This window comes from Thermothielavioides terrestris, chromosome 1 (assembly GCF_000226115.1).
Source record: "Thermothielavioides terrestris NRRL 8126 chromosome 1, complete sequence".
Taxonomy (NCBI): Eukaryota; Fungi; Ascomycota; class Sordariomycetes; order Sordariales; family Chaetomiaceae; genus Thermothielavioides; species Thermothielavioides terrestris.
The window spans coordinates 1436821-1463565 of record NC_016457.1 but is presented as its reverse complement, the minus strand read 5'-3'; the positions used below and the strand labels follow the sequence as shown (position 1 = coordinate 1463565).

General features: G+C 53.2%; 4 protein-coding genes across 4 annotated transcripts; all 4 read left to right on the top strand.

The window, feature by feature from the left end:
* Nucleotides 1-1726: 1726 nt before the first annotated feature.
* THITE_2106844 (uncharacterized protein) lies at nucleotides 1727-4215 on the top strand. The gene is made up of 2 exons (XM_003648831.1): nucleotides 1727-3874; nucleotides 4045-4215. Exon 1 carries the CDS (start codon nucleotides 1911-1913, stop codon nucleotides 3618-3620), a length of 1710 nt encoding a protein of 569 aa, XP_003648879.1. The 5' UTR covers nucleotides 1727-1910; the 3' UTR covers nucleotides 3621-3874; nucleotides 4045-4215.
* A 1053-nt stretch (nucleotides 4216-5268) lies between these two features.
* THITE_2073368 (uncharacterized protein) lies at nucleotides 5269-6432 on the top strand (the record flags this gene model as incomplete). Its single annotated transcript, XM_003648830.1, has 3 exons — nucleotides 5269-5732; nucleotides 5847-6284; nucleotides 6346-6432. The coding sequence occupies exons 1-3, from the start codon at nucleotides 5340-5342 to the stop codon at nucleotides 6430-6432; spliced, it is 918 nt and encodes a 305-aa protein (XP_003648878.1). The 5' UTR covers nucleotides 5269-5339.
* Nucleotides 6433-7113: 681 nt separating this feature from the next.
* On the top strand, nucleotides 7114-9047 carry THITE_2106837 (uncharacterized protein). Its single transcript, XM_003648829.1, has 3 exons — nucleotides 7114-7459; nucleotides 7528-8515; nucleotides 8660-9047. The coding sequence occupies exons 1-3, from the start codon at nucleotides 7358-7360 to the stop codon at nucleotides 8893-8895; spliced, it is 1326 nt and encodes a 441-aa protein (XP_003648877.1). The 5' UTR covers nucleotides 7114-7357; the 3' UTR covers nucleotides 8896-9047.
* A 1281-nt stretch (nucleotides 9048-10328) lies between these two features.
* THITE_2106835 (uncharacterized protein) lies at nucleotides 10329-12523 on the top strand. The gene is made up of 4 exons (XM_003648828.1): nucleotides 10329-10534; nucleotides 10623-10942; nucleotides 11020-11106; nucleotides 11157-12523. Exons 1-4 carry the CDS (start codon nucleotides 10356-10358, stop codon nucleotides 12257-12259), a joined length of 1689 nt encoding a protein of 562 aa, XP_003648876.1. The 5' UTR covers nucleotides 10329-10355; the 3' UTR covers nucleotides 12260-12523.
* Nucleotides 12524-26745: the final 14222 nt, after the last annotated feature.

Here is a 26745-nt window from a genome sequence, read left to right as displayed (position 1 = left end):
CTGTGGACAGGGAGGGCTGTTTGTCCACAGAAGACCCAGAGCTCGGCCATGTGCAGAAGAGACGGGGCCGCCTGCTTCGAAGGTGAACTGGGCGAGCCTGCCCCCCAAGCTCCGGTCCTCCGCTGTTCCTCCCTCGTCCCGCAGCATCTCCACGTCCCACCCACGCTTTGCGCAAAAGGCGTTTCCATCGCACGCACCGTTCCCACTTGGGCTCGCAAAGGACTATTACTATTACGCATGGCAGACTACGGAATGCGCTACCCGGGTGGGCACTGCACTGCGGTATGCACTGCGGTCGAATATCCACCTACCTCGGGCCTCGACCAGACCGCCGATCGGTTCATCACTTCATCATGGCGGCGAACCCGATGCGCTGCAACCGCTGGCTGCGCCCATATAGTTTCCGTACTCCACACGCGGGCGAGCTGGCCGCTGTCGGACACGAGCACTGTGTAGTAAGAATTTTGTGCGATGATGTGTACCAAATGTGATGCCACGGAACGGCTGTCCAACAACATTTGGTGCAGCCCCGGGCTGGCAGAAGACAATTGTCACGTCACTTGTCGCAATCGCCGCGACGACGGGGGGTGCAGGTAGGGCGACCTCCAAGTCGTGGAGTGGAGGGGCGGCGTAGTGCCGCATATGATGGAACCTCCCCACACACAAGCTGGTCCCGCGAAGTCGGCGTACCTCACTAATTGCGAGGACCCATTGCGTGCCCAGCAGGAACGGCCCGGTACCTCAACCGGGGCCAGCCAGCAATTTATCTTCGACTCAAATCCATCCTAGCAGCGCCGCTATCTCGTCGACAGCGCCTGCCTCGGGGCTCTTTTTTTCCTCGTCCACCACCTCAGCAGGCGCCGCGTCGCTTTTTGTGCCTCTTTGCCGTGCTGCGCCCCATCTCGGTTTCGTCCTCGCCGGCCATGCTCCTGGCTTTTCACGGGCTCCTGAGACCGTTTTTTCCCCCTCGCCGCCCGCGAAGCTAAGAGCAAACCCGACTTGGCTGGCCGTTAACTTACAGTTGCCCTAACAAGTGGGCGTTATCGGGAGGGCCCGTCTTTCCGCCAAAGCAAGCAACAAAGCACCTGCACCTAAACGCTTGCCCGGGCTGCCTTATCTACGCATCCCTCTTCGCCCCGAGGACAGTAAAATACGCCCTATCACCCATCGTCTCGACTGGGAACACGGCACCGCCTCCCTGCCTATCTATCAGCAATCCAAAGAGCAACCACACACGCACAGCTGCATCCTCGGTATCAGTCTCAGATACCCTGCCGGACCTGTCGCTGCGCCAGCCTTTCACAGGCTCACCGCGCTGCGCTGCGGCGTCCCGCCTGCCGTGAGCGTTTATCAGTCGGCCGTCCGCTTCTCTCCCTTGTTTCTCTTTCGTTTGCCGTGTTTCGGGAGCCCTGATCGCGCCATCGCGTCGCATATTCGCGCCTGATAAACCGTGCCCCGGTCCAGCGGCCTCCACTCGGCGGTAACACAGCATACCTGCCTGCGACAGAGCCGCTTGTTGGGTACTCTGGCGACCAGACCCCATATCTCAACCAACAAAGGCCACCTTCACTCCCTTCACCGGCTTCCCTCTCCCCCGGCTGCTCGTCCTCGGTCCGGGTCTTTTTTTTTCTTCTGGTTGTCCCAGGACTGGGGTCGACTGGCACTCCATGGATATCTCCCGGCCAGTCTGTCTTCTGACTGCCATGGGCGAATTCCGATAGCACGACGTCGTTGGGTCGCCGCTGTCTCTCTCTTCCTCCCTCCCTAGTCTCTGTTGACCCAGTCTTCACCTCAAGAATCCACCTACCCCGCCTGGCTAATTCTCTCCACCGCCTACCTGCGGCCCTCAGGAGTGCCGCAAGACTCTGGTCGCTCGCCGGCGGGGATCGCTCCTCCCCTCTCCACTCGCCATGTCAGCACCCTCGGCGTCTCCGTCGCCGCTGCAGGTGGCGGCCAACGCTCCACCCGACGACGCCAAGATGCCCAAGGGGCACTGTCGTTACATCCTCCTGCAACCCGGCATCAAAGGCCAGCGGTGCGCATGCGTCAACTTCTCGCTCAACAAGGACATCCCCAGCGCCACCTGCGATTGTGGTCATCTGGCATGCTACCACAATACCGAGCCCGACAGCTCGACGGACCAGAGGATGGAGCTGGAGCTGCTGAAGAAGCGGCTGCACCAGCTGGAGGAGCAGCTTTCCAAGGGACAGGATGACATTCTGGACGGTGTCGTCAGCAGGCTGAACGAGGTGGAGGACCACTTAGAGAAGAGCAGGGAAGAGTTCGGTGAGCAGATCAAGGGCGTGTACCGGAATGTGAGCATGAGCTGGCGGTCCATCGAACAGGTGGAGCGCAGGAGCCAGCAGCAGGACGACCAGATCCGCCAGATCTACGACAAACTGAGAGACCATGACGAGCAGCTCGACAGGCTGCATGCCGGCCAGCTGGAGCTCCGAGACGCCGACCTCAGCCTGGAGGAGCGCATCGAGAATCTGACCGAGACCTTAGAAGAGGAGGAGGAGGAATGGCGCCTTTCCGTCGCCGCCGCCGCCGCCGCCGCCACCGGCCGCCCGCGGAGGCGATCGACATCCGACACTTCACGCCCAAACATCCCTTTGGGCCCTTTAGGGGCAGGGGCCGCCCTACTCGACGCATTGCACTCACACCCGCACCGATCGCCAGCGGGCGGCCCCTTCACCGGCACCCCCAGCAACCGAGGTCCTGGCGACGGCAACGAGCGCGACGACAGACGCCTAACTCCGCCGAATCGCCCTCAGCGCCCCTCCCCCCGACCGACGCGATTCCCCGCGTCTGCCCCGTCCACGGGCGCGTGGACGGTGCACATCTCCCTGCTGCCGCATGCCTTTGTGCCGATGCCCTTCGAGCGCAACACCAACGCGTACCAGCGGTGCCTGTCGAGGGGCCTGCACCGGATGGTGGCGGTGCAGGGCCGCGACGCGGCGTCGTTCCGCGCGGCCGTCGAGAAGGCCTTCGGCCAGTTCCTGCGCGGCCGGGAGTGGATGCCGCTGCAGGCCAAGCTGTGCGACGCCGAGACACTGCTGGGCCTGCCGATGCTGCGCCCGCTCGACGAGAACCTCCTCCGCCAGGTTAACGGCGGCTTCGACCACGCCTTCCTCCGCCGCCACTGCGCCGTCCTCGACGCCAACGGCGTCATCGACTCGCTGTACATCGCCATGCGCCGCCACACCATCTCGTGGCACACCCTGCGCCACTCGCCCGTCTTCATGGAGGGCCTCGAGGACTGCTGGAAGTACGACCCGCTGCTGGACAGGGACCCCTACGACGGCGACATGGCCGTCGACGACGAGGACCGCCCCGCCGCCGGCGACATCACCACCGCCGTGCGGCCGCCGCTGCAGACCGCCGGGCTGAAGCGGCCGCTCACGGAGATGTCGCGGTCGAATAGCTTTGGCTCCGCGGGCGCCGGCAGCGGCAGCAGCGTCGGCACGCCCGCGGGTGGGTGTGCGAGCTCGGGCATCTCGCCGGCGGGGCCGGATGCCGGCCCGGACGAGGCGCGAGTCAAGAGGTCGTGTCCGGCGCCGCCGCCGCAGGGCGCGATCGTGGGCATCCGGAGGAGGGATCCCATCAAGACCGTCTGAGCGGGGCGTGACGCACATGCGCACGTGGATGGTTATGTCCGTGATATGACTGACACCTGATGATGGTACCCCGCCCGTCCTTGTCGCCCTCTCGCCTCATGCGGAGTTCCGGAGCCTCGGATGGACGACGGACAGACGGAAGGATGAAGAGACTGGGGAGGGGTCCTGTGCTGTGGGACTAAAAAACTGCAGCAGCAACCACAACAACAGGATTCAAGAAGAGTGATGTGATGAGCAGGCAACGAAATGATAGACTACGCTCCACGGTGAGCGCACGCGGTTGGTCCGGGGGGTAATGCTATAGACTTGGGGCGATAGGTTCGGGTAGGAGGTGCTATGGGCGTTTTTTTTTTTTTTTTTTTTTTTTTTGCCCTCATTTTTTTCCCTCATTTTCTGTCGGAAACTGAGAAAGGGGGCGTCTTACATTGATACAGCGCGGGGTTCTGGGTGTTGGTTGATTTGGGCTGCCTTACTTACCTAGGACATGGCTTTTTGTTTTCCTCGTTTCGCTTATTTTTGTTATTTTTCTCTTTGCTTTTCGTCTCTAGTTACCCCCCTCTGCCATCTCGAAAGTCAAATGGATTTCGGATTTGTTCTAGGCTGTCTTTGTTTTTCGCAGAGGATGGGCGTGATGAGTGAGGCGGGTCGTCCCAGGTGAGCTGAGCTAGGCTGCGCCAGGCTGAGAGCCGAGTCTGAGTGAGCACGGCGTGAGTGTCCGATGGCCCGGGCACCGATTCATCCGTGCAGTTTGCGTCCTCGACGGGTGAGAGGGTAACGAGTCTTTTGGGGGGATGTCGGCGGGGTGAGGAACCTTCTCATATGAAGCGAGTCACTTGATTGATTTCCCCGTCGAATTCGTGTCGTGCCGTGGCGAGGTGATGGCGTATGATAGGTGACGTTGACGGTGCTCGTTGGGTAGGTTAACGGTTGGGCGATTTGGCGAGAGGTGAGGTAGGCAGGTGATATTGGGAGTTCTGCCGCTCAATAGATGCCTCGTAGGTAGATCTCTGAGAGGAACGTCCTAGGCGAGCTTTGGTTTAGTGCTCATTTTGCAGTCATCTGGTTCTGCCTTCGACTCCGTTTGTCTTTGCAAGCCGTCGGACGATCCGAGGCTTCTCTCTCGCGCCTTTTTTTCTTCGGGCTTCCTCTGCGGTGCCTTCGAGTCCAATGTTGCACCGCGGAAAAGTGCGTGGTCTGATGCTGCTGGGACTGGGACGTCAGGCCAATCACAAGGAGAGGTCAGGTCACACAGGGTTTGAAGAAGCTCGCAAGTTTCCCGCTTCGTACGCAGTAAGGTCGTGCTCTGTTGCGCGCCAGTTGCATCGGGCAGCCTTCGTTGAGGGCATTGATGTTCGGTAGGAGACGGGGTGCTGACATCAGAATGTTTCATCTCGACTATACAGTATCAATTCAGTCTCCAACCCGTTCTGCTGGTATATGGAGAATGCGGAATAGTGACACAAGTCAAGAATCGCATTCGCTCATTGCCATGGACCCTTGTCGTCCCATGCCGTTGGTTCAGCCCTAGTGTACTTGAGGCGCGTTGCCCTGGTAATTCTCAAACCTGTAACTGACCTGTATAAATAAATACAAATACATGCCTTCGACACCGCTGACCGCCCGGTCTTGAATCTCGAAGCTGATGGCCGATTGACGCGTCCGGAGGCGGTTACCGCGACTATTCCCAGTCTTCAGGCTCCGCCTCTCCAATAGCCGGCCATGGACAATCCCCTCCACAGAGCGGCCGTCCACCGCGCGCTGCAGCGGAAATCCCAGGGGCAGCAACAAGCCGAACATCCGCGCCAGCACCTCGCCCATGACAGGGCCGCCTCGCAACGACTGCACCTAAGTCAATTCGAAATCGGCCGGCCGCTCGGCAAGGGCAAGTTCGGGCGGGTCTACCTGGTACGGCACCGCGAGTCCGGCTTCATCTGCGCGCTCAAGGTTCTCGACAAGGCGCAGATCGCGCGGGAAAAGGCCGAGGTGCACGTGAGGAGGGAGATCGAAGTGCACAGCAACCTGAGGCAGCCGGGGATCCTGGGCTTCTACAACTGGTTCCACGACGAGCGGCGCATCTTCCTCGTGCTGGAGTACGCGGCGGGCGGGGAGCTGGTAGGTTCTTCGAATTGCTTCCCCCCCTTGTCCTGATGTCGGGTGAACTCGGCGGTCAGAGAGAAAAACAAAGGCAGGCAAACTAATGGGAGTGATGCGTATCTGAGAGAATAGTACCGACTCCTCCGCCGAGAAGGGCGCTTTCCCGAGAAGCGGGCGGCGCGGTACTCTGCGCAGGTGGCGGCGGCGCTGCGGTACCTGCACAGCAAGCACGTCATGCACCGCGACATCAAGCCCGAGAACATCCTGATCGGCCTGTACGGCGAGCTCAAGCTGGCCGACTTCGGGTACAGCGTGCACGCGCCGAGCAACCGGCGGGGCACGCTCTGCGGCACGCTCGACTACCTGCCGCCCGAGATGGTGGCGGCCGGGAGGAAGAAGTACTCCGGCGCGGTCGACCAGTGGACGCTGGGCGTGCTGACGTACGAGTTCCTGACGGGGGAGGCGCCGTTCGAGGACAGTCCTGCCATGACGACGAGGAGGATCGAGCGGGGCGACATGAAGCCGCTGCCGGCGTCCATCTCAAAGGAGGCCAAGCACTACGTCCACTCGGTAAGGTGGCATTTTTCCCCGCAGTGTGGTCGCCATCATTCTGACAAGCCTCGTGTGTCAGTTGCTTGTTTTAGACCCGTCAAAACGGCTCTCGTTTGACGACGCCCTCGCGCATCCGTGGATTGTCAAGCACTGCGGACCCAGGTGACAGACGGCCTGGAAGGACAAAGAACGTACTGAGCCGGCAATGGGACGGAGAAGCAGAGCTGGGTGAGGGAGAAGGTCATGCTCTAGGTATGGTTCGGCGTGTTTCGGTCTGCATCAGCATTTTCAATTATGGTTTTTAGGAGCTCATCCAGGGCGGGATTTGGGAAGGTTCCTGGGTCGTGGTGCATCTGGTTCTTTTCAGGAAGCCGAGAGACTCGGGGAATTGGCGTTTGGCGTCTTGCTCACCGCAGTAGCGGCTGGGATCCCCGGAAGGTGGGGAGATTTCATCTCGTCAAACAGCTGCAGCTTGCAGTTCCAATACTGTTGGAGCCATGCTGGCTTGCGACGAAAATAAAGCTGCAGCTTGCTGAAGCACGGGGCACGGTTCAAGTCGGGTGGTGCAGAGGAGTTCATGTATCCGTGAAATATTCCGTACCTAGCGCAGATCGAGGTGGGTCTGGAAGCTCCAAGGCTCGGGCCGCAGGGCAGCTCCCATGGTAAAGTTGTGTTAGGTTGTAACTTAACTGGTATTCGTACGAGATCCGTACACTACCTAGTGTACACTGCACTAACGTGACACTACTGCCTGGCGTTGCAGCACCGCCAGGTACGATGGTATTCCGCACACGCCGCGCGGGCCCACTCAGAAACTACCAAAAGTGGGTATCCTGCAGGAGCCAGGCCGTGATTCAACCGAAAATCATCCACACTCACCAGAAGGCTCAGCCTTACACTTGCCCAATCTCACGCCCAGTCCCGCGCTTGAACTCGGCATTGCCATTGACCTGCGGCGCACTCCTCGCCGTCCTCGCCGTTTTCGCCGGCCTCGCCTGCCACCCAAGACGACCGCTTAGACTCAATTGCGCCACCTAATACATTGCTCCTACTACACGTCTTGTACCCGCGGCGCGTGGCAACTCACGACAATGGATCTCGATATTGAAATGGACGTCGATGACGTCCAAGATGTGCCGATTCCCGCGGTTCCTCAAGCCTACACCAATGATATTATCACTGGAGAGGAACAAGTTCGAACCGACGGCTGCATTTCTGCTCCCGGCGGCGCAGTTGCGCTAACAAGCTTCGTGTGTCCCAGGAACCTGGCGAGGTGGAGGAGGCTCTGGACGACCGGGCCACCGGCGACGTCTCCGACAAGGCGCTTGTGCCGTACAAGGTTCATCTCAGAGGTCTTGACACGTTCAATCCGGACGACGTCAAGGCCTATCTAGCAGAGCACTACAGCACCAGCCAGTTCAACCGGATCGAGTGGATCGACGACACATCGGCCAACCTTATCTTCAAATCCGAGTCAGTTGCTCAGGAGGCGTTGGTTGCGCTCGCGGCAGTAGACATTGCCGACCCAACGCAGCTGCCTCCTCTCGAGGACATCCCTGCCAAAAGCTATTCGAAGAAGCCAGAGTCCATGCTGCGGGTTCGCGTTGCGGTCGCTGGGGATAAGAAAGTTGCGGGTGCCGCCGAGCGCAGTCGGTTTTACCTACTCCATCCGGAGTATGACCCGGAGGAACGCCGACGACGGGGCGAGTTCAGCAGGGGCAAGTACCGGGATCGAGACGACCGCTACCGGAGAGACAGGCGAGGCGGCAGACGGCGAAGTGACGATGACGCAGAGCCATTCGACGTCAACTTGTACGACGATGACGCATCAGCTCGAGCAACGCGGACTCGGAGGCGCTCAACCTCGAGACGGCGATCGGCATCCAGCTCTTCGGAGACTAAGCGAGCATCCTCACGCATCCGGCGGAACCGCGAGAAAGAGCTCTTTCCCGGGAGGACGTCTGGGGGCGGCGCTAGCTTACGCGATCGGTCGGCTTCTCCGCCAAGAGATCGCGACGGGGATGCCGAGATGGATCTAGACGAGGACGCACGGGCGGCCGCCGCGTTGCGTAGCCGGGAGAGAGGGCGGTCGATCAAGGAGCGCCTGCTACGGGACAACAGCGCTAAGGAGCTCTTCCCGTCCAAGGTCTCTAATAAAGCGAAAGAGTTGTTCCCAGACAAAGTCAGTTCGTCCTCTAGCGGAAAGGCGCAGATGGACCAAATTAGCGAAACCACGGTCCTTGCGAGTGGTATGTTGCGGCTCTATCTTTAAACGACGAGGCTAGCGCAAGTGCTCTAGCTCCGCCGTGTTCACATCCACACCAGCATATTTACCCAACTCTCAACCCCTTGTTCCCATGACGCCAGCTCACCCATTGACACACACGCTTCAGCAAGTCTTGCGGATCGGATTACTCCGCGACCTACCACAGCCGCTTCAGGTGGCTTCAGCATACGCGGCATGGCCAGTAAGCGCGGCAACGACCCGGGCATTGCCATTAAAGGCACCGGGCCCAGCGTTAAGGAGTTGTTCCCCGAGAAGTTTGGGAACGCGGGCAAGGAACTTTTTGCCGAAAAACTTGAGGGTCGGGGCAGAAGGAGACAACGGGCGGAGGACTCGTTTTACTGATTGTAAGGAACGGGAGGGAGGGGCATCCAGAATCACTTGCTCCCTATCGGTAGCAGCAGCGCCGTCGTCCTACGAGGAATCCCGCATATATGGCCTCGACAGCCACTACGATTCATTCCGTCGTTTCTGGTCTTCTTTCTTTGCCTGCAACACAGACGCCTGGAGCACGACGCAAGGGCCTGTTCTCTGGCGTGGAATAGGCAGGGCGAGAGGAAAGGACCGGTGCGGGATGTGCGGACGGCGGGGTCTGGGGTGAGTCACGACCCGCAGCCCAGCAGGTACGGCGTTCGCACGTCGTCGTTGATGCGGCTCGGTGTTGTTGATGGGGTTTTTGACAGGATGGTTTCGAAGTGCGTTGACCTAGCGCTCTTCTGCAGAGGTCGTCAGAGATCTGCAGCGGCTGGCTCTACCACGATACCCCGAGCCGGCAAGAGATCAATTGACGAACTGTCTTTCAAGTGCGAGAAGATCCTCGGTGCAGTGTACACAGTCCAAGGAATGCCGCCTAGGTCAGTCTGCCGCTACATTGTGACCAGATCTGTTCCTTGCGCCATGAAAGAGGTGGTCTAAACAGGGCGAGGACATTATAACCCTCATATTGGAACCATCCCTCTCCCCATCCAGGTCCTTGCTCAGTACTTTTGTCGACTCTCCCAGGTGACTCGGTTTCAACGCGGAGAGAGAGATTTTTGCCTGGAAGACCGTTGTGCAGCGTGCAGTGGTTGCGAAGCCGAGGTGCTTCCTTCTCTCTGCTCAAAGCAACCTGCATCGTGCCTTCCATCTCGTCCCTTGTCTCGACGTTTCCATCCCATATCCGGCTGCGAACCGCAATGTGTCATGCGCAATTCACGCGTCGCTTCCGTTTCTTTGGATTGCCGCATTTCTGCTCGGCGGCTACATCGTCAGTCACCCTCAGTCCTCAGTTCTAACCTTCGCTGCTGCGATAACGCCCCTCCCAAACAGACCACTGCCTGCCTTCAAACCTCGTCTCTCCGAGCAGGCAATACTCTAACCTCCCCGGCTCCATCACCGACTCAACTCAACCCCGATCCAACAACCTCCCCGAACACGCTACCATCATGGCCGACCCCCCGAGCTGGCTGCGCACCTTCGGCCGCACACGCAGCAACACCCCGACGATATCGCCGACAACGCACCAACATGACACCGACCCGACCCAAGGCCGCCATGCCCATACCCATTCCCATTCACACGCCCTTGCCCGAGGCGAGACTTCCTTCCCCTTGCCCTCCCCCACCCTGACCGCGGCCGACTCCTCGCCGCCGCCGCGCCACCGCAAATCGGCCAGCGCAACCCTCCGCACCGTCTCCAGCTTCCTGAGCATCAAGAGCGGCGCCGCGAAAGGCAGCGGTGGCGGCGGTGGCAGCGGAGGGGGCGGGGCGCGCGTCTCGGCGTCGGAACCGCCCGAGCCGGGGAACCAGAGCAGCAGCGGCGGCGGCATGTCTGCGCGGCTGGCGATGCTGCCGTTGGCGGATGGCGGCGCGGTGGATTCTGCTGCCGCTGGTAAGGGCCGAGGAGGGGCGGAGGGGACGTGGTATAACCCGAATCTGATGCAGATGGCGGAGACTCTGGGGACGGTGATGATGACGGGGGGCGCGACGGAGGGGTTGCCTGTTGCGTGAGTGCTTCTGGCCTACCTTGTTGCTTGTTGGCTTTTCATTTGTCCGGCTGGGGGAAATCCATGTGCGGGCTGACATTATCTACAGGTACAACTCGTGCGTCCTGGCGCTCATCGAGGGCTTCTACCGCCTCACGCGGGAGTTGCGCGCCACGGAGAAGGAGCTCGCCGAGCTGAAGATTTCGCGCGAGATGGAGCTCGAGCAGTTCCGCGGCATGACCGAGGAGTGGGTCGAGAAGAGCGAGGCCTACAGGGCGGAGATCAAGCGCCTCGAGCTGCTGCTGGCTAAAGAGAGTAAAGACGGCGTAGCGTGCGTCGCCCTGGCACGGCAGGGAAGCCTCGTCGACCGGGCCGGGAGCAAGCGATTCCAAGCCAACCTGAAGCGGATCAGCAACTCGGAGGAACAAGGTATGCTGCTACTCCCTGGTCTGCTCTTGGCAGTGTGGTTCTGGTGGCAGATTGCATGACTGACGGTGGTCCGGCAGACGTCGTCAAAGAGAAAGGTTGCGCTCGATCTGGGGTGGAACCGGTTGGCGGACCAGCACAAGCTACGACGAGTTACAAAACGCCAGGTACACGCATTTCCAAGCCGATATGTATCTCCAGCTCTGACTTGACACAGGTGATACTCCTCGGATCCTCGACACTCAGAATGATATCTTGGTGAGCAGAATTCTGGAAGAGCGCGAGATGCAAGAACAACGTGCCCGCCAACGGTTGGGTCGACCCCGGGCTGCACCGGTTCTTATTCGTCTACAAGGGGACCAAGAACCTCGCAACGTACGCAAAGAAGACGTTGTCAGAGGTCAAGAGCGTCGTGGATCAACGACGAATACGGTTGCTCATGAGGAAGCAGAGGGAATGGACCCGAGCAGACACGGTGTCGCCCCGCCCGACGACACGCGCCAACGCAGACCGCAGCTGCGAGTGACTACGAACTTGGGACTTTCAACCGACAACGAGTCAACGTCCTCTGAGTCGGATAGTAGCCCGCAGATGCTGCCGGCGGGTGTTGGTTTCGGAGCGCAGTCGACACATATTGACAAGGAGAAAGATGGCGCCTCACGAGCGGAAGAGGGGAGGTTTCCTCTTTTGGCCACCAACGAGGTTACGTACCAAGATCCTCGGATGCCTGTTGTTCAAGAACAAGGATACGAGCGAGTGCAGTATTTCAGTGCCACTATTCTGTCACCGCAGCCGCCGGCGGAGTCCCGCGCTGGCCCTCCGCAGGCGACCGTAGCCCAGGTGCCAGCAGCGCTCAAGGAGCTTGGGGATCGCAAAGCCAGGACCAAGCATAAGCGGCCCTCCTTCTTGAAAGGCGGGACTCTCTCACTTCACCAACCTTCACGGAAGCAGCATCGGAGAGGGTATTCATTCGAGAAAGGCGACGACGAGGTCTTGTCTGTCGCCCCGTCCCCGACATGGGAGCCGGAATCCTACATCACGGGCGCCAAATCACCCAGCGAAGAAGGGACCGGTGAAGCAGACCAGTATCAGGCGGTCATGCCTGGGTCGGCGCAAGGTGCCGTGACCCAGCAAAGCACCACCGACATGTCGACGACGGCTGCGTCCTTCACGAGTCCTGGCTCCGGTTCGGTGACGCATTCTACTTCTACTGGAACAATCAAGTGGGTTGGGAACGGCAATGAGGACGGCAACGTGGACGGTGGTAACGCTAAAGCGGGGGACATCACTGACTGCTACCCTGGTCATAACGATGTTTAAGTCTGGGCTATGGAACGGTTGCGGTTCGACAGAGGCAGTTGTCCTGGTTAGGCCAGGCCACGCCCAACCGCCTGTGGTGAGTTGAGAATTAGGTATTACTGGCAACCAAGCACCGAGGAACTGCTGCTGTAGTGATCTTCTGTACTCTGTCTGAGCTCGTCTGCCAGTTAGTTTAGTTTCGTGGCGTGGCTCGGGGTCTTGAGGAGGTTGCTCGTGCCCTGACAGCTTCTGGAACACATGAGTTCAGCGGTTTCGGTGCCGGCTATCACGAACAAACCGTTCTGAGTCCTCCTGAGAAGTGATAGATCAACCGGGAGTCAGGGGAGAGAGCCCGGTAAACGGTGGAAGTAGAAGCATCTGCGCCGAGGTCCGCAGTCTTGTTCACGGAGTAAATGCTCAACGCCACTGGGAGCACATCGCTGAAAAGTGATTATCTCGACTAAGTAGGGGGTACTTGGTGGACGCCCCCAGGGCGTATTTACAGCCCCAAATTGGAGCCTTGGCCAACTCCAATATAACCTTGACAGCTAACAATCAGCCCCTAGCACACAGCTTCCTGATGTCCGAGAGCTAACCGCGGGGCAGATGATGGTGTACCGCAGGATCTGCCTTGCTGGCACGATCCATCCACCGATAACACCATTCGGAACTACTGTGGACTAGCACCTAGTGCCGGGAATGGTTTGGAGGCGTACCGTACTACGGGGAACGGCTGGGATGCGCTTGCAGAACCATCGACGGCTGAACACATGCATCCGGATCTCAGCTCCGGCGCTATTGCCGCCGTCGGACACACAACGCTAGGTACCGCTGGTGTCCTCCGGCAGCACTAGATGCTCCTTCGGCCTGCTAGAGGGCCGGCTGAGGCCCGGCTGAGGCCCAGCTGAGAACCTGAGGGGTCAGAGATTCCTTCCGGGGACTCCTGGGTCGGGTAAAATGTCTCGGGGCCACCCACCACCGTTATACTAGCATCGTCGGGAAGTGGGCCACTCCCGATAGCCCCTTGGGAGCGCACATGGCAGCCTCTCTATATGTCCCTACATGTACTCTAGACCATCACGGTGCGCAGAGCACAACGTGCTGGTAGTTAATGTGCCAGTCTTATGAAGGGGAAGGGATTCCCCTCCCGCTACTGTGGTATAACCGGCTTCATTCCAGAACCATGGCACATTCGGCTGGACTTTCGTGTAGTTTCTAATCCACGGTCTTGGGAATACCCAGAGCCCCCAGACGGGATCCCCCGGACATTTTGCTGGGAACGTACCCGGTGCTTTATTTAGGAGTGCCGGCCGGAGATCTTGATGTTGCAACCATCTGTATCAAATCCCCGATCATGACGATAGTCTCATCGTTCCCCGCCATACACAGTAAGAGGGTGTTCGGAACGAAACGAAAGAGGCAACCGGAACATTTGCAGCAGTTATCCGTTGTTTACATGCCGGAAAAGGCAGGCCTCGCCCCAGGAGAGGACTCGACGATCCCCGCAGTCGCCGACTCGATTACTACTTTGTATTCTCTGCATGCTGTGTGTAGCTAGGTGCGGATGGCTTCTTGCATTCCCGAGCCGAGACATACAATATATCCTAATGCTGGATAGCAATAACTTTGTGAGACTCGGACCTGCAGCCGCACAAGCGTGCAGTGCCCATCAAGTGGACACTCCCATGAACTGCGATGAGTTCAGTGAGGCAGGCATGAAGCATGCAAACCGCAGAAAGCAGCAGCAGCAGCAGCAGCCGCCGCAGCAAGTATGAAGCTAAGAGGCTAAGATAATGGGAGTGAAAGAAGAACGCGGACGGGACAAAAAAAAGGGGTCGTCAAGTCAAAGTCTCAGAACCGTTGCACAGAGCACAGACAGTGATATTCGGTATTGTCCGCCGCCACCACGCAGCAGCAGCGGGTGTGGGCAACGTTCGCATGACCACATCCGTGCTCCCGTCGTGCAGTCTCTTTCCGCCTTCCCCGCCCCGTCCCGCAGCGCACAAAGCGCAAATCCCGTCTCGGGACCTTGCAGTTCATCACGTTAGGGCATCTTAAAGGTGCTCCTATAGCTCGTGGTGGCTCCGTATGCAGGTGACGAACTGCCATCGTAACGTTGGAAATCGCACAGACGCACAAACTTCGAGGTTTGAACTCTCAGCAGCAAAAAGCGGTTCCTTCACTGGTACACTAGGTCAGGTGAGCATATGTAATATTCCGTCCTCCGTACATGTAACCTGCCCTCAGAATACAAGCACCCTCGTATTCTGTAATTCTCAAGGATTACCCGAAAAGGCAGGTCAACGAAAAACGCATCGCCGATCCGCAGAACTCGTCGGAACAGGAACAGCCCAGCCCGCTGTCCAATCCGATGGCCCCAAAGCCAGGGGAATTGCCTGCCCGCTGGTAGGCCCGATACGCGAAAGGGCCGTTTTAGGGCCCAGATCGCCAGGCCCGCTTGACAGGGCTGGCTTTCTTTTTGGGCGGCCAGGGTCCCTTCGCTGATGGCTAAAGAGGTCCCGCCAAGACCAATTTCCAATGTCCCTACAGATACCATGGCCACTACGCTTAGAAGTAACTCCTTTTGCCGCCGCTTAACAATTTCAACGCGGTGGTCCTTACGCCTACGTCGCGCTAGCGGCTGCCTAGCCGCTAGTTTACATCTACGTACATCCTACCTATATTTCCCTAACCAATCCGCGTCTATACCAACCCTCTATTCTACTTAGACCTATATCACGACGTTGTATCGCTATGAAACTACGTATTTAGCCTATATCCAATAAATCCTATTAGTAAATTGGTTTACTACTAGTATATTAGCAGTTGCTAAGCATTTATCTAGCTACCAACTAGTATCCCACTATAGACCAACTTACGCTATATAGCTAATAACTAGAAGATATACTTAGTAAATTATTTTACTATCTACCGATTAGCAGTTGCTAAACATTGATCTAGCTATAAACTAGCTTGCTTTATATAGTTAGTAGCAAAACGATATACCGTATAGCTAGTAATAAAACAACACACTATACAGCTAGTAGTAAAACGATATATTATAGAGCTAGCAGTAAAACGACGTGCTATACAACTAATAGCAAAACGACGTGCTATAGGGCTAACAGTAAAACGATGTACTATATAGCTAGCAACCTAAAGATATACTAAGTAAATTGTTTTATCGCCTACCTATTAGCAGTTGCTAAGCATTGATCTAACTATAGACTAGCATCCTGTTATAGACTAGCTTACTTTGTACAGTTAGCAACAAATCGATACACTATATAGCTAGCAACAAAACAACACGCTATATAGCTAGCAATAAAACAACGTAGTATTCATAGCCTACTAGCGCCCTTAGTCCCCCTCAATATATAAGTGCCATTTAGTCTAATGCTTAATTTGATCATTAGCATTGAATTACTAATACTATACCTATAGCGAGCTCCCTAGTCCTAGAACATCTATCTATCGAGCTCGGCCTTAATCTAGCTACTTAGTAGGTACTACTATAGCTCCTCCCTAATCTAAAGCCCCTAATCCTACGATCATTACAATCGAACGGCTTTCCAAGTCCTGCTCTAGCTTCTACCCAACTACTAAACAGCTCTACACTATCTAATAAAGGAGATAGCTCCTCAATAGAGGAACTAGCTTCTAGATATAGGTATAAATATATATCCCTAATTCGCTTATCTAAACTAGAGCCTAAAGCGCCAAATAGTGGCCTTACAATTCCCAACAATATTCTAGAGATCTAGGAACACTAGTTCAAAGAAGGCGAGTTTACCCTCCTATATATAGTCTAGCAAGCTAAATAGCGCTAGGTATCGCACTTCTATAGCTAGAGAGACGCTCTAAGGTAATACTAAATAAAGACTATATTTCGCTATTGTCTTTAGAAAATGCTATAAAAGACTAAAGGGCAAGGCAAACGTAATAGGACGCTACGGAATATAGAGCTATACTACTATACTCTCTATAAGGTTTAGTACAACGATAGTACCGTTAATATCTCAATTCGTTATAGCTATAATCACTCGATAGAAAACATCGAGATAATTAAACGCCTATATACTATTATAAAGTATATCGCCTACCTCCTCTCTACTAGATATAGCAATAGAGTAGTAGAATACTAGCTATATAGCTATACCGAAACCCCTAAGGCTAAGGCACATCTTTATAGTATAGGTGGCCAACACATTATAACTAAAGAGATTTACAACCTTCGTAGGTCTCTTAAGCTTAGTAAATATAATACTTATAAAGTATAGTCCTACAAGGTTTTTAGAGAAGCAAAATTCGTAGAAGCTATTACCTAGCTACTAGCCTACAGTGATCGGTACAAGTACAAGGCATTGACTATACCTAGCGAGAACTCCTCTACGTTAGTCTTTATATATAGAGACCTATTAGATACACTGAAAAAGTATAGCTAACTAGCGATTATAGATACTACTTATAAAACTACCTATAGCGATTAGCACCTATTTACAATTATAGTTTAGGACTTCAATGGCTACTAGCTCCCTTCTACTTACTTCTTTATAAAGAGGTAGACTATTAATAGTATTACAATATACCTAGGTATACTACTAGAGTAGTGTAGGGAAGTAGCTAATAAAGGCTAGCTCCTAAAATATATAATTACCGACGACTCTATAGCCAAATAACTTACTATCTAGAAGGCATTTAGCTATAATAAGCATAGCCTCCTATATATACAATATCTCCTCTATATAAAGCATTGCTAGAAGACTTTGAAGCGTTAGATTAGTATTAACAAGGAGTACCTTAGCTATATAGCGACTACTCTTCTAAGCCGTCGTTCAGAAAAAGGCTATATAGAGTCTATTAAAGCTACTATTGTTTACACTAGCATCAACAGGCTTAAACAATATTTAAAGAACAACTAGCTAAACAATACTCGACTATAAGCGTATTAGGTACAAGACCTAATCCCCCTACTCTACTAAATCACTATAACAAATATAGTCGAAGGATAGTACTTAAAGGTCAAGAACACTAAGCCTATACTAAAGTAGCAAATACCTAGCACCTTCCCCTTTGCTAGTTTAATCATTTACCTTGATCACTGTATATAAAACTATTGAAACAAGGCGATCTAGGCTAAGTTTAGGAGTCTCAATTATATACTTCTAGCTATATATATAGAGCAGTTTAACGGCTAGGGCTTCAATAGGCTACCTAAACGGGCTTAAGCACTAATTATATATAAGCTATCGATAGCTCGTAAACAGTTCGATACCAACGAGCTTCTCGACTTTAATAGCGTTTTTATACCGGACTAGTTCCCTAGTCTATAGTACAACAATAGGCAATAGTAGAGCGGTCTAGCAGCTATCCAACTACTATAGCTAACTACCTAAGGTACTGCTAACATTGCTACTAAGGTCTCTACACTTAGGTAGGCTACTCTAGATGAACGCTATAACCTAGACTATTACAACGTAGTCAACTAGGCGGATTAAGTGGCTTAGCTCTTATAGGATACCCCAATTCCAAAGCTAGTTGGCATCTCTCACTATAGGTGTAAATGGTTCAGAAGCTAGTTGCTCCTCTACTTATATATCTAGCATTATCACTTATTAACGAACTCGTTATAGCTAGAGCACTTCCAATAGCTAGTTAGTATCTTAGAAGCGAAAGGGTTTAGGATATACTACAACGTCGTTCTACCGCCAACAAATCTCACTAGCTTAGACAAGGTCTCTGTTATATAGTACCTATTCCTATAGGTCTAGGAGCTAATACAATTGCTATAAACCACGATATATAGGATCTAAGATAACGTATAAGCAATATATAGCTTATAAAAGGATCTCGACTATATTCTAGAGAAGCTATTAGGCAAGGTTTAGAAGGATCTACAATGGATTTAGGGGTTAGATATTCCTTTGTTTATATCTTAGTAATAAATAGCAATATATCGTTCTCTAGTTAAGTACTAGCTAGCCGCTAGACTATACTACTTTATATCCCTAATATTGCCTTCAACTTCAAGGAACTTCGTAATAATTGATAGCTAAAAGTTAAAGGATTAGTAGCTAGCTAACTACTAGACTATAAACGAGTTGCTTGGTTCCTAGCTAATTAACATGCTTAGAAAGGAGTTTCTATAATACTAAAATATAGTAAGTATTGCCAATGGTCTAAGTCTTAGCCCCTAGACGAACTTTATAGAGTTGATCGAAGTTTCTAAAAGAGGGCTCAACACTATATAAAATTATAGACAAATAGAAATTTTATCCTAACCTCTAAGCTTAGCTTTATAGAGAAACCAAAGAAGGAATATAAATACGAAGGAGGTACTAGCCAACTACTTTTCTACTACTAGTCTAGATACTTCGTAGTTAGATAATTCTAAAAAATAAACAATGTTTACTTTATACAATTAATATTAAAACCTTCGATTCTTTAAGAACTATATAGGTATATAGGCTACACCTTTTTCTACTACCCTAGAGCCCTCTACCCACTTCTTCTTCCTTTCCTTCTTCCAACCTTGTAGCTATAGCCATTGCTATCTACCTACCTATATACGCTACTATTATATAAGTTGATTTAAAGCTATTTCCATCATCGCTATCGCTAAAAAGCTAATTAGCTATATTATAGCTTCAATCTACACTTTTTATACGCTCTATAAGTCGATTAAGTTGAAAAATTAGTCGAAATCGTAGTAGTAACGATAGTATTACAATTGGCAATAGCTAATTGAGTTATATAGCAACTTCAAATATAACGATATAGAGCTATATAAGAAGAACAACCCCCCTACTACTACCAACAACGACGCTCCCGCTATTAGCAAGCAGCTAGCTCCCACTACCCCCCTAGCCTTCGCCACCAACCTTTCCACCGCCCCCGACCAATAGTAGCAACGCCTCTAGCCCCGCCCTACACGCCCTACACGCCCTATACCCACTACCACTACTACTACCACTACTACCAACGAAAGCACTATTAGTAAGTAGCTAGCTCCCGCCGCCCCCCCCCGCCCTAGCCGCCACCCCTCCCACCGCCCCCGGCTAGTAGTAGTAGCACTCCTACACCTATCCCGTATATTCTACGCCTACTACTACCACTAACACTAGCACTAATAGCAAGGACGCTACTAGCAAGTAGCTAGCCCCCCCTACCCCCTTGGCCCCCGCTACCCCTAGCTAACAGTAGCAACGCTCCTACATATATCTCGCGCCTACTACTACTACCAACACTAATACCAATAGCAAGAACGCTACTAGTAAATAGCTAGCTCCCCCCGCTCCCCCCGCCCCCCCTACCCTAGCCGCCCCCCCTACTGCCCCCGCTACCCCTATCAACAAGGGCAAGTCTAAGCTAGTCACGCCCAACAACCCTTAAAAGCGCCTAGCTAAGTCCTTAGATACAAAGTCTTCAATAAAGAGTACTATTTAGGTACTAGTCAGTAGCTAGCTAACGTTAGATAGGCGAAGAAGAAGAAAAAGGAGGAGCCTAACTATAGTAAAGTATAGACGGTACTATATATAGTCTACATTATATATATCTACAATAGAGATATATAAGCCTGCCACTTCTAAGAGAGTAAGTACAGTATTATATTTTTTAATATATTAGGTTTATATTCGCTAACTAGTATATAGATCTAGGCAATATATACTAGAAATATACTAAGCAAGGCTATACTAAGTCCTATATTTTTATAAATAATATTAACTAACGAACGACTACTAGTCTAGTGCTAATAAACTACTAGTAGCCACCTTCTATAATTCAGCTAAAGATTATTAAGTAGTATAAGCAAGTCCTTAAAGTCAACAAAGACGAGCCTCTACCTACCGACCTTAAAGTATAGAGTAGGCATTTAGTTATAACCATTCGTAAGCTATATAGCTCTATAGCTACCTTATATTTATACCCAACTAACTAGCACTAAAAGGCACAATATACAAGGAGACCGCTACTACCCCACCCCTAGCTAGTACCGATATACCTATGTCTAACGCTCCTACCACCTCTATAGCTTACCTTTTACTCGCTAGGGCTAAGCCCTAGCAAAGCATTAAAAAGAGAGTCGCTCTAGTAGCAGAGCGCTAAGCTATAGCTGCTAAGTAGCTAGCCACCGCTACCAAGAAGTCAGCCCAGCTAGCTCGAGATACCCTAAAGGAAGCTAAGCGATATACTAAAGCCCTAACCTAAATATATAGGCACCTTATAAATATTAAACAAAATATTATAAATGTACTATACCTCTACTTCGCAACTAGCTAATAGCTAATTAGTATAATATAGGGAAATTTAAGGTAAAAAGGGTAGTAAGGATAAGGGTAAAAATAAGGGTAAAGCGGATACTTAAGTTCAATTCTTTTATTTTAATACGTTTCCGCTACTACCTAGTAGCTAGCTAGGCTCTACCTAGGTCAAATATAGTCTTATACTTCCCTAGCCTAGCTATAGCCTCTATATATAACCTATTCTTATATAGCAAGATGGTAGTAGCTCTAAGGTAGGTTATATCACCTACCACGCGGACTTAACTAATATAGTATAGACACGACGATGGCCTATAGCTAGCCCGTAGTATAAGCGCGCTATTACCTACCTTTAAGCGTACTGTACCCTAGAATATACGCGAAGACCCCCTACCAGTACTACTACAGTATATCGAGTTGTGGTAGGGGGGTAGCGTTGACAAAGGCCGGAAATTAGGCTTAGCGGGACCTCTTTAGCCATAACCGTCCCTTCTGATGGGCCAGATGGGGTATGAGGGGCCGGCCCGAGGGGAGGAGATTTGATTGGTTGGATTTGAGGGGGCACTCAAAGTTCGGAGCCTTGCGTCGGGCGGGTGGAGGTCGTCCCGAACTGAGCAAGTTAGTCTACTCCTTCACTTGGACAGCCAGAGAGGGTCAGCTGACTTTTGTCGATAAGCAAGTTTGTTGGCCTGGGTTGTGAGTTATCCTCGTCATGATGTTGGTTGAAGTTGTGGAGATGCCCGGCGGATATGCTTGGCCTCACCTTGGCCGAGAGAAAGCCGTCTTGCTTACGGCGCTGCAAACAAACCTCGTACCGGCTTTTTTGTAAAGTGAAAATACAATCATGGAAATGTGGTCCGCTTTAATAAGACGGGTACTCCATGGCACAGTACTCAGCGTTGCGGGAGCGATGAGATGTACTGTACTCCTCCGTACAATACGTATTGTGTCGCGCTCGTCGCACGGCTGGGATTGATGGGCAGGGAAAAGAGGAGCCTCATCCAGGTCTGGGTTCGCAGCTAGTGTGGATACTCGCAACGTGCGATCGCCGCCGGAATATGCAAACGGCTCTCCACCCGCTCGGCTGCCCGCCTCCTATTTCGCGGCTCTCTCCGGGACGAACGACTCGCTCACCCACTTCCTTGACTAAGCCAACCGTCTGCAGGTCGAGGGGCTCTTCCATCCGCCGGATCCGGCCGCGGAAGGCGCCCGTTCAGGATTTTCGCAAGCCTCCTGGCCTGTCAAGTCCTACTAGTGAGCAACTAACTTACTGAAGAGGAGCTCAGAAATTGTGATAGTTTCCACCCCGCCGGTCGGCCCTTCTTCGCTGCGCCCGCCGAGGGAATCTTGTGTAATGGTCGATCAGGAACCCCGGGCGGGCTCGGACTCGGGAATCCGGCTGGCGCGTTCTTGTCGCCCAGATCACGATCACACACTGAAGCGGCCCGACGCGGCGCCACGTCCCGTTGATGTGGCGGCGGTCGTGGAAAGAAACAAAGAGAGAAAGCCTCAAGTGAAATGCGGCTTGTGCGTGGCCGCGCATCACACACCCGCGGCGCCAGCCGAGGAGAAAGGCATTCATACTGGGTACACTACGGAGTATGGAGGAGTTAACATTTCTTTTTGTCCTGTTGTCGTCATGGGATCACCAAGCAAATCCCACCGTTTGCACTAAAACCAGCCAACATGCACATTGGCATTACCCACGGTTATTCTTAAAGAGGTCCCGCCAAGACTAATTTCGGAACCTACCGCTTACAAGTATTTACAAATTGCCGCGAGGGAGCGGGGTCGCTACGACTTCGAGCAATATCAACAACGAAGAATTGCAAAGACTCGTAGTAACAACTTTGCGAAACTTCAACCAAATTGAAAAAAAGAAAACGAAGTTAACCCGCACCCTAACCTTGACCCTCACCCTAACCATAACCCTCACCCTAACCAGCGGGGGGCTGGCGCCGCCCCCCGTACCCCCGGCGAACTAACCCTTGGCGATAGTGCAAATCCCGTGGCGGTCTTGGCGGGGTACTGACGTTGTAAAAACATTGCCGACAATTGGCCGAAATTAGTCTTGGCGGGACCTCTTTAAGATCCAGCATTACCCACCGCCTTGTGGGGTTTTGTCTCCTCCGCGACCCCTGCGGCGCTGAAAACGGCATAGGAAGGCATGGGAGACTTCCCCGACGGGAAAGTTCCAACCCCACCGTCACCTCTTCGTCTTTCCCAGGTGGGTACGAAAAGGGAGGAAGGAGCGAGTCCCAATCGGGACGCGCGGGGGTTCCAACGGTTTCTGCCGACTTTTTTAAAATGACAAGCCCCTTTTTTTTAGAATGACAACCCCAAGGGGCGGCCCGTGCGTCTCCCACCAAAATCTTGCAGCGCGCGTCACCACACGGCCTAGCTAAGATGTCGCTACAGTAATCGCGATTTGAGTTGCCGAAAGGTCCCAGTATTCAATCGCTATCTTATTTGACACAGAGGGCACTTACAGAGACGGATGCAAAGCTGCAAAGTATACTCGGGTCGAAGCTCAATGCAACATCTTATCGATAAGGGACGATCACGTGACTTTCAGTCTTCGCTAGATTTGGTAGGCGGTCAAGACCGGCAGTATTCTAGTTTCTTCGACCGTGCTGTTGTGGAGACGCATAGCTAGGGTGTGTGGGTGACGCGCGCTGCAAGATTTTGGTGGGAGACGCACGGGCCGCCCCTTGGGGTTGTCATTCTAAAAAAAAGGGGTTGTCATTTTAAAAAAGTCGGGTTTCTGCTTTCACCAGTGGGCTACGCTGTCTCTGTTATGATTTCATAGTGGAGTGCTCACTCCACTTCAGTTCACAGTAGTGTAGTTAGCGCGAGGTGGTCCCCCGTCTCGGTCCCGACCCTGGCCGCGCTATCGGCGGCGCTACACTAGCTGTTGAGCGAAAACGGCAATCCGCGGTGGAGGGGACGGTGAGTTGGCGTGTTCGTTGGTGTGTCCAAGCGCGCACATGGCGACGGGGATATTCGCTCACTCTCCCCCCCCCCCAGCGAGAAGTTTTACATATCGTGAGATCCTACCGCGGTAGCGCGGCGAAAGGAGACGATGTTTCGCTGGCCGTATTTTGGCCAACGACGGATGAGCGTTGGGGGAGCCTTGTTGGGCTGTTTCGAGATTCGATGTTTGATGAACCACCTTGGAGGAGTTCGAGGTCCGAGCATATGAGCATCAGCATCTCGGTTCTTGTTGTTTGTGAATGCGGGAGAAGCTGATCGGCGGGGTTCGGCTGCTGTGTAACCAGTGTAACCACCCTTTGTTGACGGGAAAGAGCTGCTGGGTTTTAATGATTCCTCGAAGTGCAGCAGCCGCTGTAGCCTCCACAGTATTGAATCGACACTCACTGGTCGGGGCAATTCTGCGTACTGCGTGTGCACCGAGTAAGCAAGTGGGCAGGCAAGGACTGTGTCTCTCCGCGGCCCGTGGCCCGGCATCTGTTTGGCTTATTCCCGGGTCCACTGGGAGGTGCCGAGATGTTGACCTCCGGTGAGAAGTGCAACAACTTACACACAGTAAGCTGCATCCTGGAATCGGTCCGGCGTGGGCGACACAGTATGTCTATGTCCTGCACTGCTAACGTTGAAGACTGCAAGCTTAGTACGGAAGCTCCTACCAAAAGAACCCGCTTACCGCCTTTAGTACGGCCGGCAGAATTAGCCGGTATTTACATCGATATACAGATCCTTCCTCCCCCATTCCATCCCCTCAATCTACGTCTTTCTCATCATCATCCTCCTCAATAGAACCACCTTGAACCTCTTCAACAAATATTTTCTACGTAGGCTTAAGCGCTTGCTCTTAAGCTAGTCGATTAGCTCAAAAACAAGTAGGTCGAAGCACTCACTAACGGTGAACCTGAGACTTTGAACGGCCTAGCCAACAGCTCTTATTCGGAGCTTCGATCTAACATCCTCCCTTCGCCTCTTACGCCTCCCTCTCCTCCCCTCTCCCCCTAAATATCCTTGACAAATATATCTACAGTACTGTTAAGTGCATTAAATAGCTTTATTCTTTTCTATTCCAGTAGTTGGATCTCGGGGATCGTGAGATTCAGGAGAAGTTCAGGAGATGGATTCCGCGAGGATGGCCAGTGCAGAGTGTTATTACTTTACCATGGCTTACAGGCTTGGCATTGGAGGCGGTGAGCGGAATCATTTGGTAGGAGCTTCCGTACACTATGTATGTTGATCCTGCCGTTGGATTTATATATATCTTAATTTCAACGTCCTTGCAGCGACGCAGTTCCAGCACCGTTTACTATCTGTTTGCTCCCGCATTGCACACCTCAGGACGGAGTAACTGCCAGGTAAGCAACGTTAGTGAGATGAACGGAAGTGGACGCAGAGAACACCCCTGAAGACCGAGACGGAAGATACCGCGCGATGGGCGACGCTTCGATCGGATTTCCGGACAATGTGATGTGGGTGTGATGTGGACTGCCCATGTCACCGGCCCATCGCTGCGGGAATGATCTTCACCACGCAATTTTGAGAGCGACGCAGCTGCGGTCTCGGTTTAAACACCGTGGGAATATCCCGGGGGTGCCGTCTCTCTATCGAGTCCGATCGCTGTGCTGCCACCCGCGTGCGAGGCCCACAAAGAGTGGAATCCTCGTGCAGATCCTTCTTCAACTGGGCCGTGTTCTTTCTGGGGTGCTGTGTTGTGCCGTGCTGTGCTGCCGCCCAGAATGGCCGCTCGAGCTCCGTCATGCTTCTCGGCTCTCTTGTTTTGACTTTTGTTGTCTCGCTGCTAGTTCCTGTTGCGTAAGCAAGTACAATACAACCAACGTGCGCATGTACACTAGTGTACTTGCGGCTGAATGTATGTAGTAGGAAGGTAGTATATGTATGTATGTACATAGGTAGGTAATCAGCATCAGTTATGGAATGCAGCAATTTGCTTCTTTTTCTCCATCTGCCATGGGGTGGGGGCTGCAAGCGCAAGACGAAAGGCTTTTCCCGGTCGTGGTTATAGAGGTCCCGCCAAGACTAATTTCGGAGGTTGCCGCTTACAAGTATTTACAATCGCCACAGGGTGAGCGGGGCCGCGACGACTTAGAGCAACATCGACAATATACAATCGCGAAGACTCGTAGCAACAACTTTACTAAACCTCAACCAAATCGAAAAAAAAGAAAACGAAGTTAACCCGCACCCTAACCTTGACCCTCACCCTAACCTTAACCCGAATCCTAACCAGCGGGGGGCTGGCGCCGCCCCCTGTACCCTCGGCGAACTAACCCGTGGCTAACCCGTGGCGATAGTGCAAACCCCTTGGCGGTCTTGGCGGGGTACTGACGCTGTAAAAACATTGCCGACAATTGGCCGAAATTAGTCTTGGCGGGACCTCTATAACCTCTAGCCTTTTCCCACGCCCCGCAACCGTTGCCTCCATTTCCCAGTCTCGTGTGCCGAGGACTCAGACAGGCCAAACATTGTTTCAGATCCCCGCAAAACGTTCAATCCGGAAACGTTGGAGCCGCCAGCGCGCTGCGTCACACCTAACCATCCAGTGTAGTGTACGGAATACACTCAGACAACGCCATTGCGAGACCAGCGCGAAGTGAACAATCCGCGTCATAGTTCGCAGTTCCACGCTTTTTCAGCGGGGGTTGACCGAACCGCCTCGATTTGACCATGTTCCTCTGCCAAACAAGGCCCAATCGAAGGACCAATTGCACGCTCTGTCATCCGTCGTGCTCAGCCTGCCGGTAATCGCCCAGAACCATTCACCGGGGTTTGATATCGCAATCGCGGGATCTGCGCTTTGGGTCGCACAGATGGGTATTTTTTTTCGCGGTCCGGGGACCGCATCGCGAGGTCGCCGACCTGACGTTCCCGATGTTACATTGGAGACCAAAGGGAATCCAAACCCACCCCGCGCTGTCTTCCGCCTTTGGGGGGGGGTGTCTGTTGGAAGGGCTAGCGTGCATGCGCACCAACTGCCAGGCGGATGCGACCGTGGGGCGGCAAACGGATGTGTGCTGTTCCGGGACTTCACTTTGACGACGGGGGTGGTGGAAGGGGAAAAAGGGGATCGGTGGAGCAGATATTGGGGCTCTGTGGGGATACGAATCGCGACATTGGATGCAACCGTTGGGACATGATCATCCCTGCGCCGCTCCCAGAGCCAGGGGTGCCGCTGCTTCGATGCTGCGGATCTTGGGTGGAGAGGGCCAGGGTCACCAGCCATTCACATCCCTGCGATGGCCT

What these genes read in the sequence shown, in the direction of transcription:
- THITE_2106837 (XM_003648829.1), top strand. Translation starts at nt 7,358, where the DNA reads ATGGATCTCGATATTGAAATGGACGTCGATGACGTCCAAGATGTGCCG. An exon ending in TTATCACTGGAGAGGAACAA is followed by an intron (nt 7,460 to 7,527) that starts GTTCGAACCGAC and finishes CGTGTGTCCCAG; the next exon opens with GAACCTGGCGAGGTGGAGGA. An exon ending in AACCACGGTCCTTGCGAGTG is followed by an intron (nt 8,516 to 8,659) that starts GTATGTTGCGGC and finishes CACACGCTTCAG; the next exon opens with CAAGTCTTGCGGATCGGATT.
- THITE_2106844 (XM_003648831.1), top strand. Translation starts at nt 1,911, where the DNA reads ATGTCAGCACCCTCGGCGTCTCCGTCGCCGCTGCAGGTGGCGGCCAAC.
- THITE_2106835 (XM_003648828.1), top strand. Translation starts at nt 10,356, where the DNA reads ATGTCTGCGCGGCTGGCGATGCTGCCGTTGGCGGATGGCGGCGCGGTG. An exon ending in ACGGAGGGGTTGCCTGTTGC is followed by an intron (nt 10,535 to 10,622) that starts GTGAGTGCTTCT and finishes CATTATCTACAG; the next exon opens with GTACAACTCGTGCGTCCTGG. An exon ending in GACGAGTTACAAAACGCCAG is followed by an intron (nt 11,107 to 11,156) that starts GTACACGCATTT and finishes GACTTGACACAG; the next exon opens with GTGATACTCCTCGGATCCTC.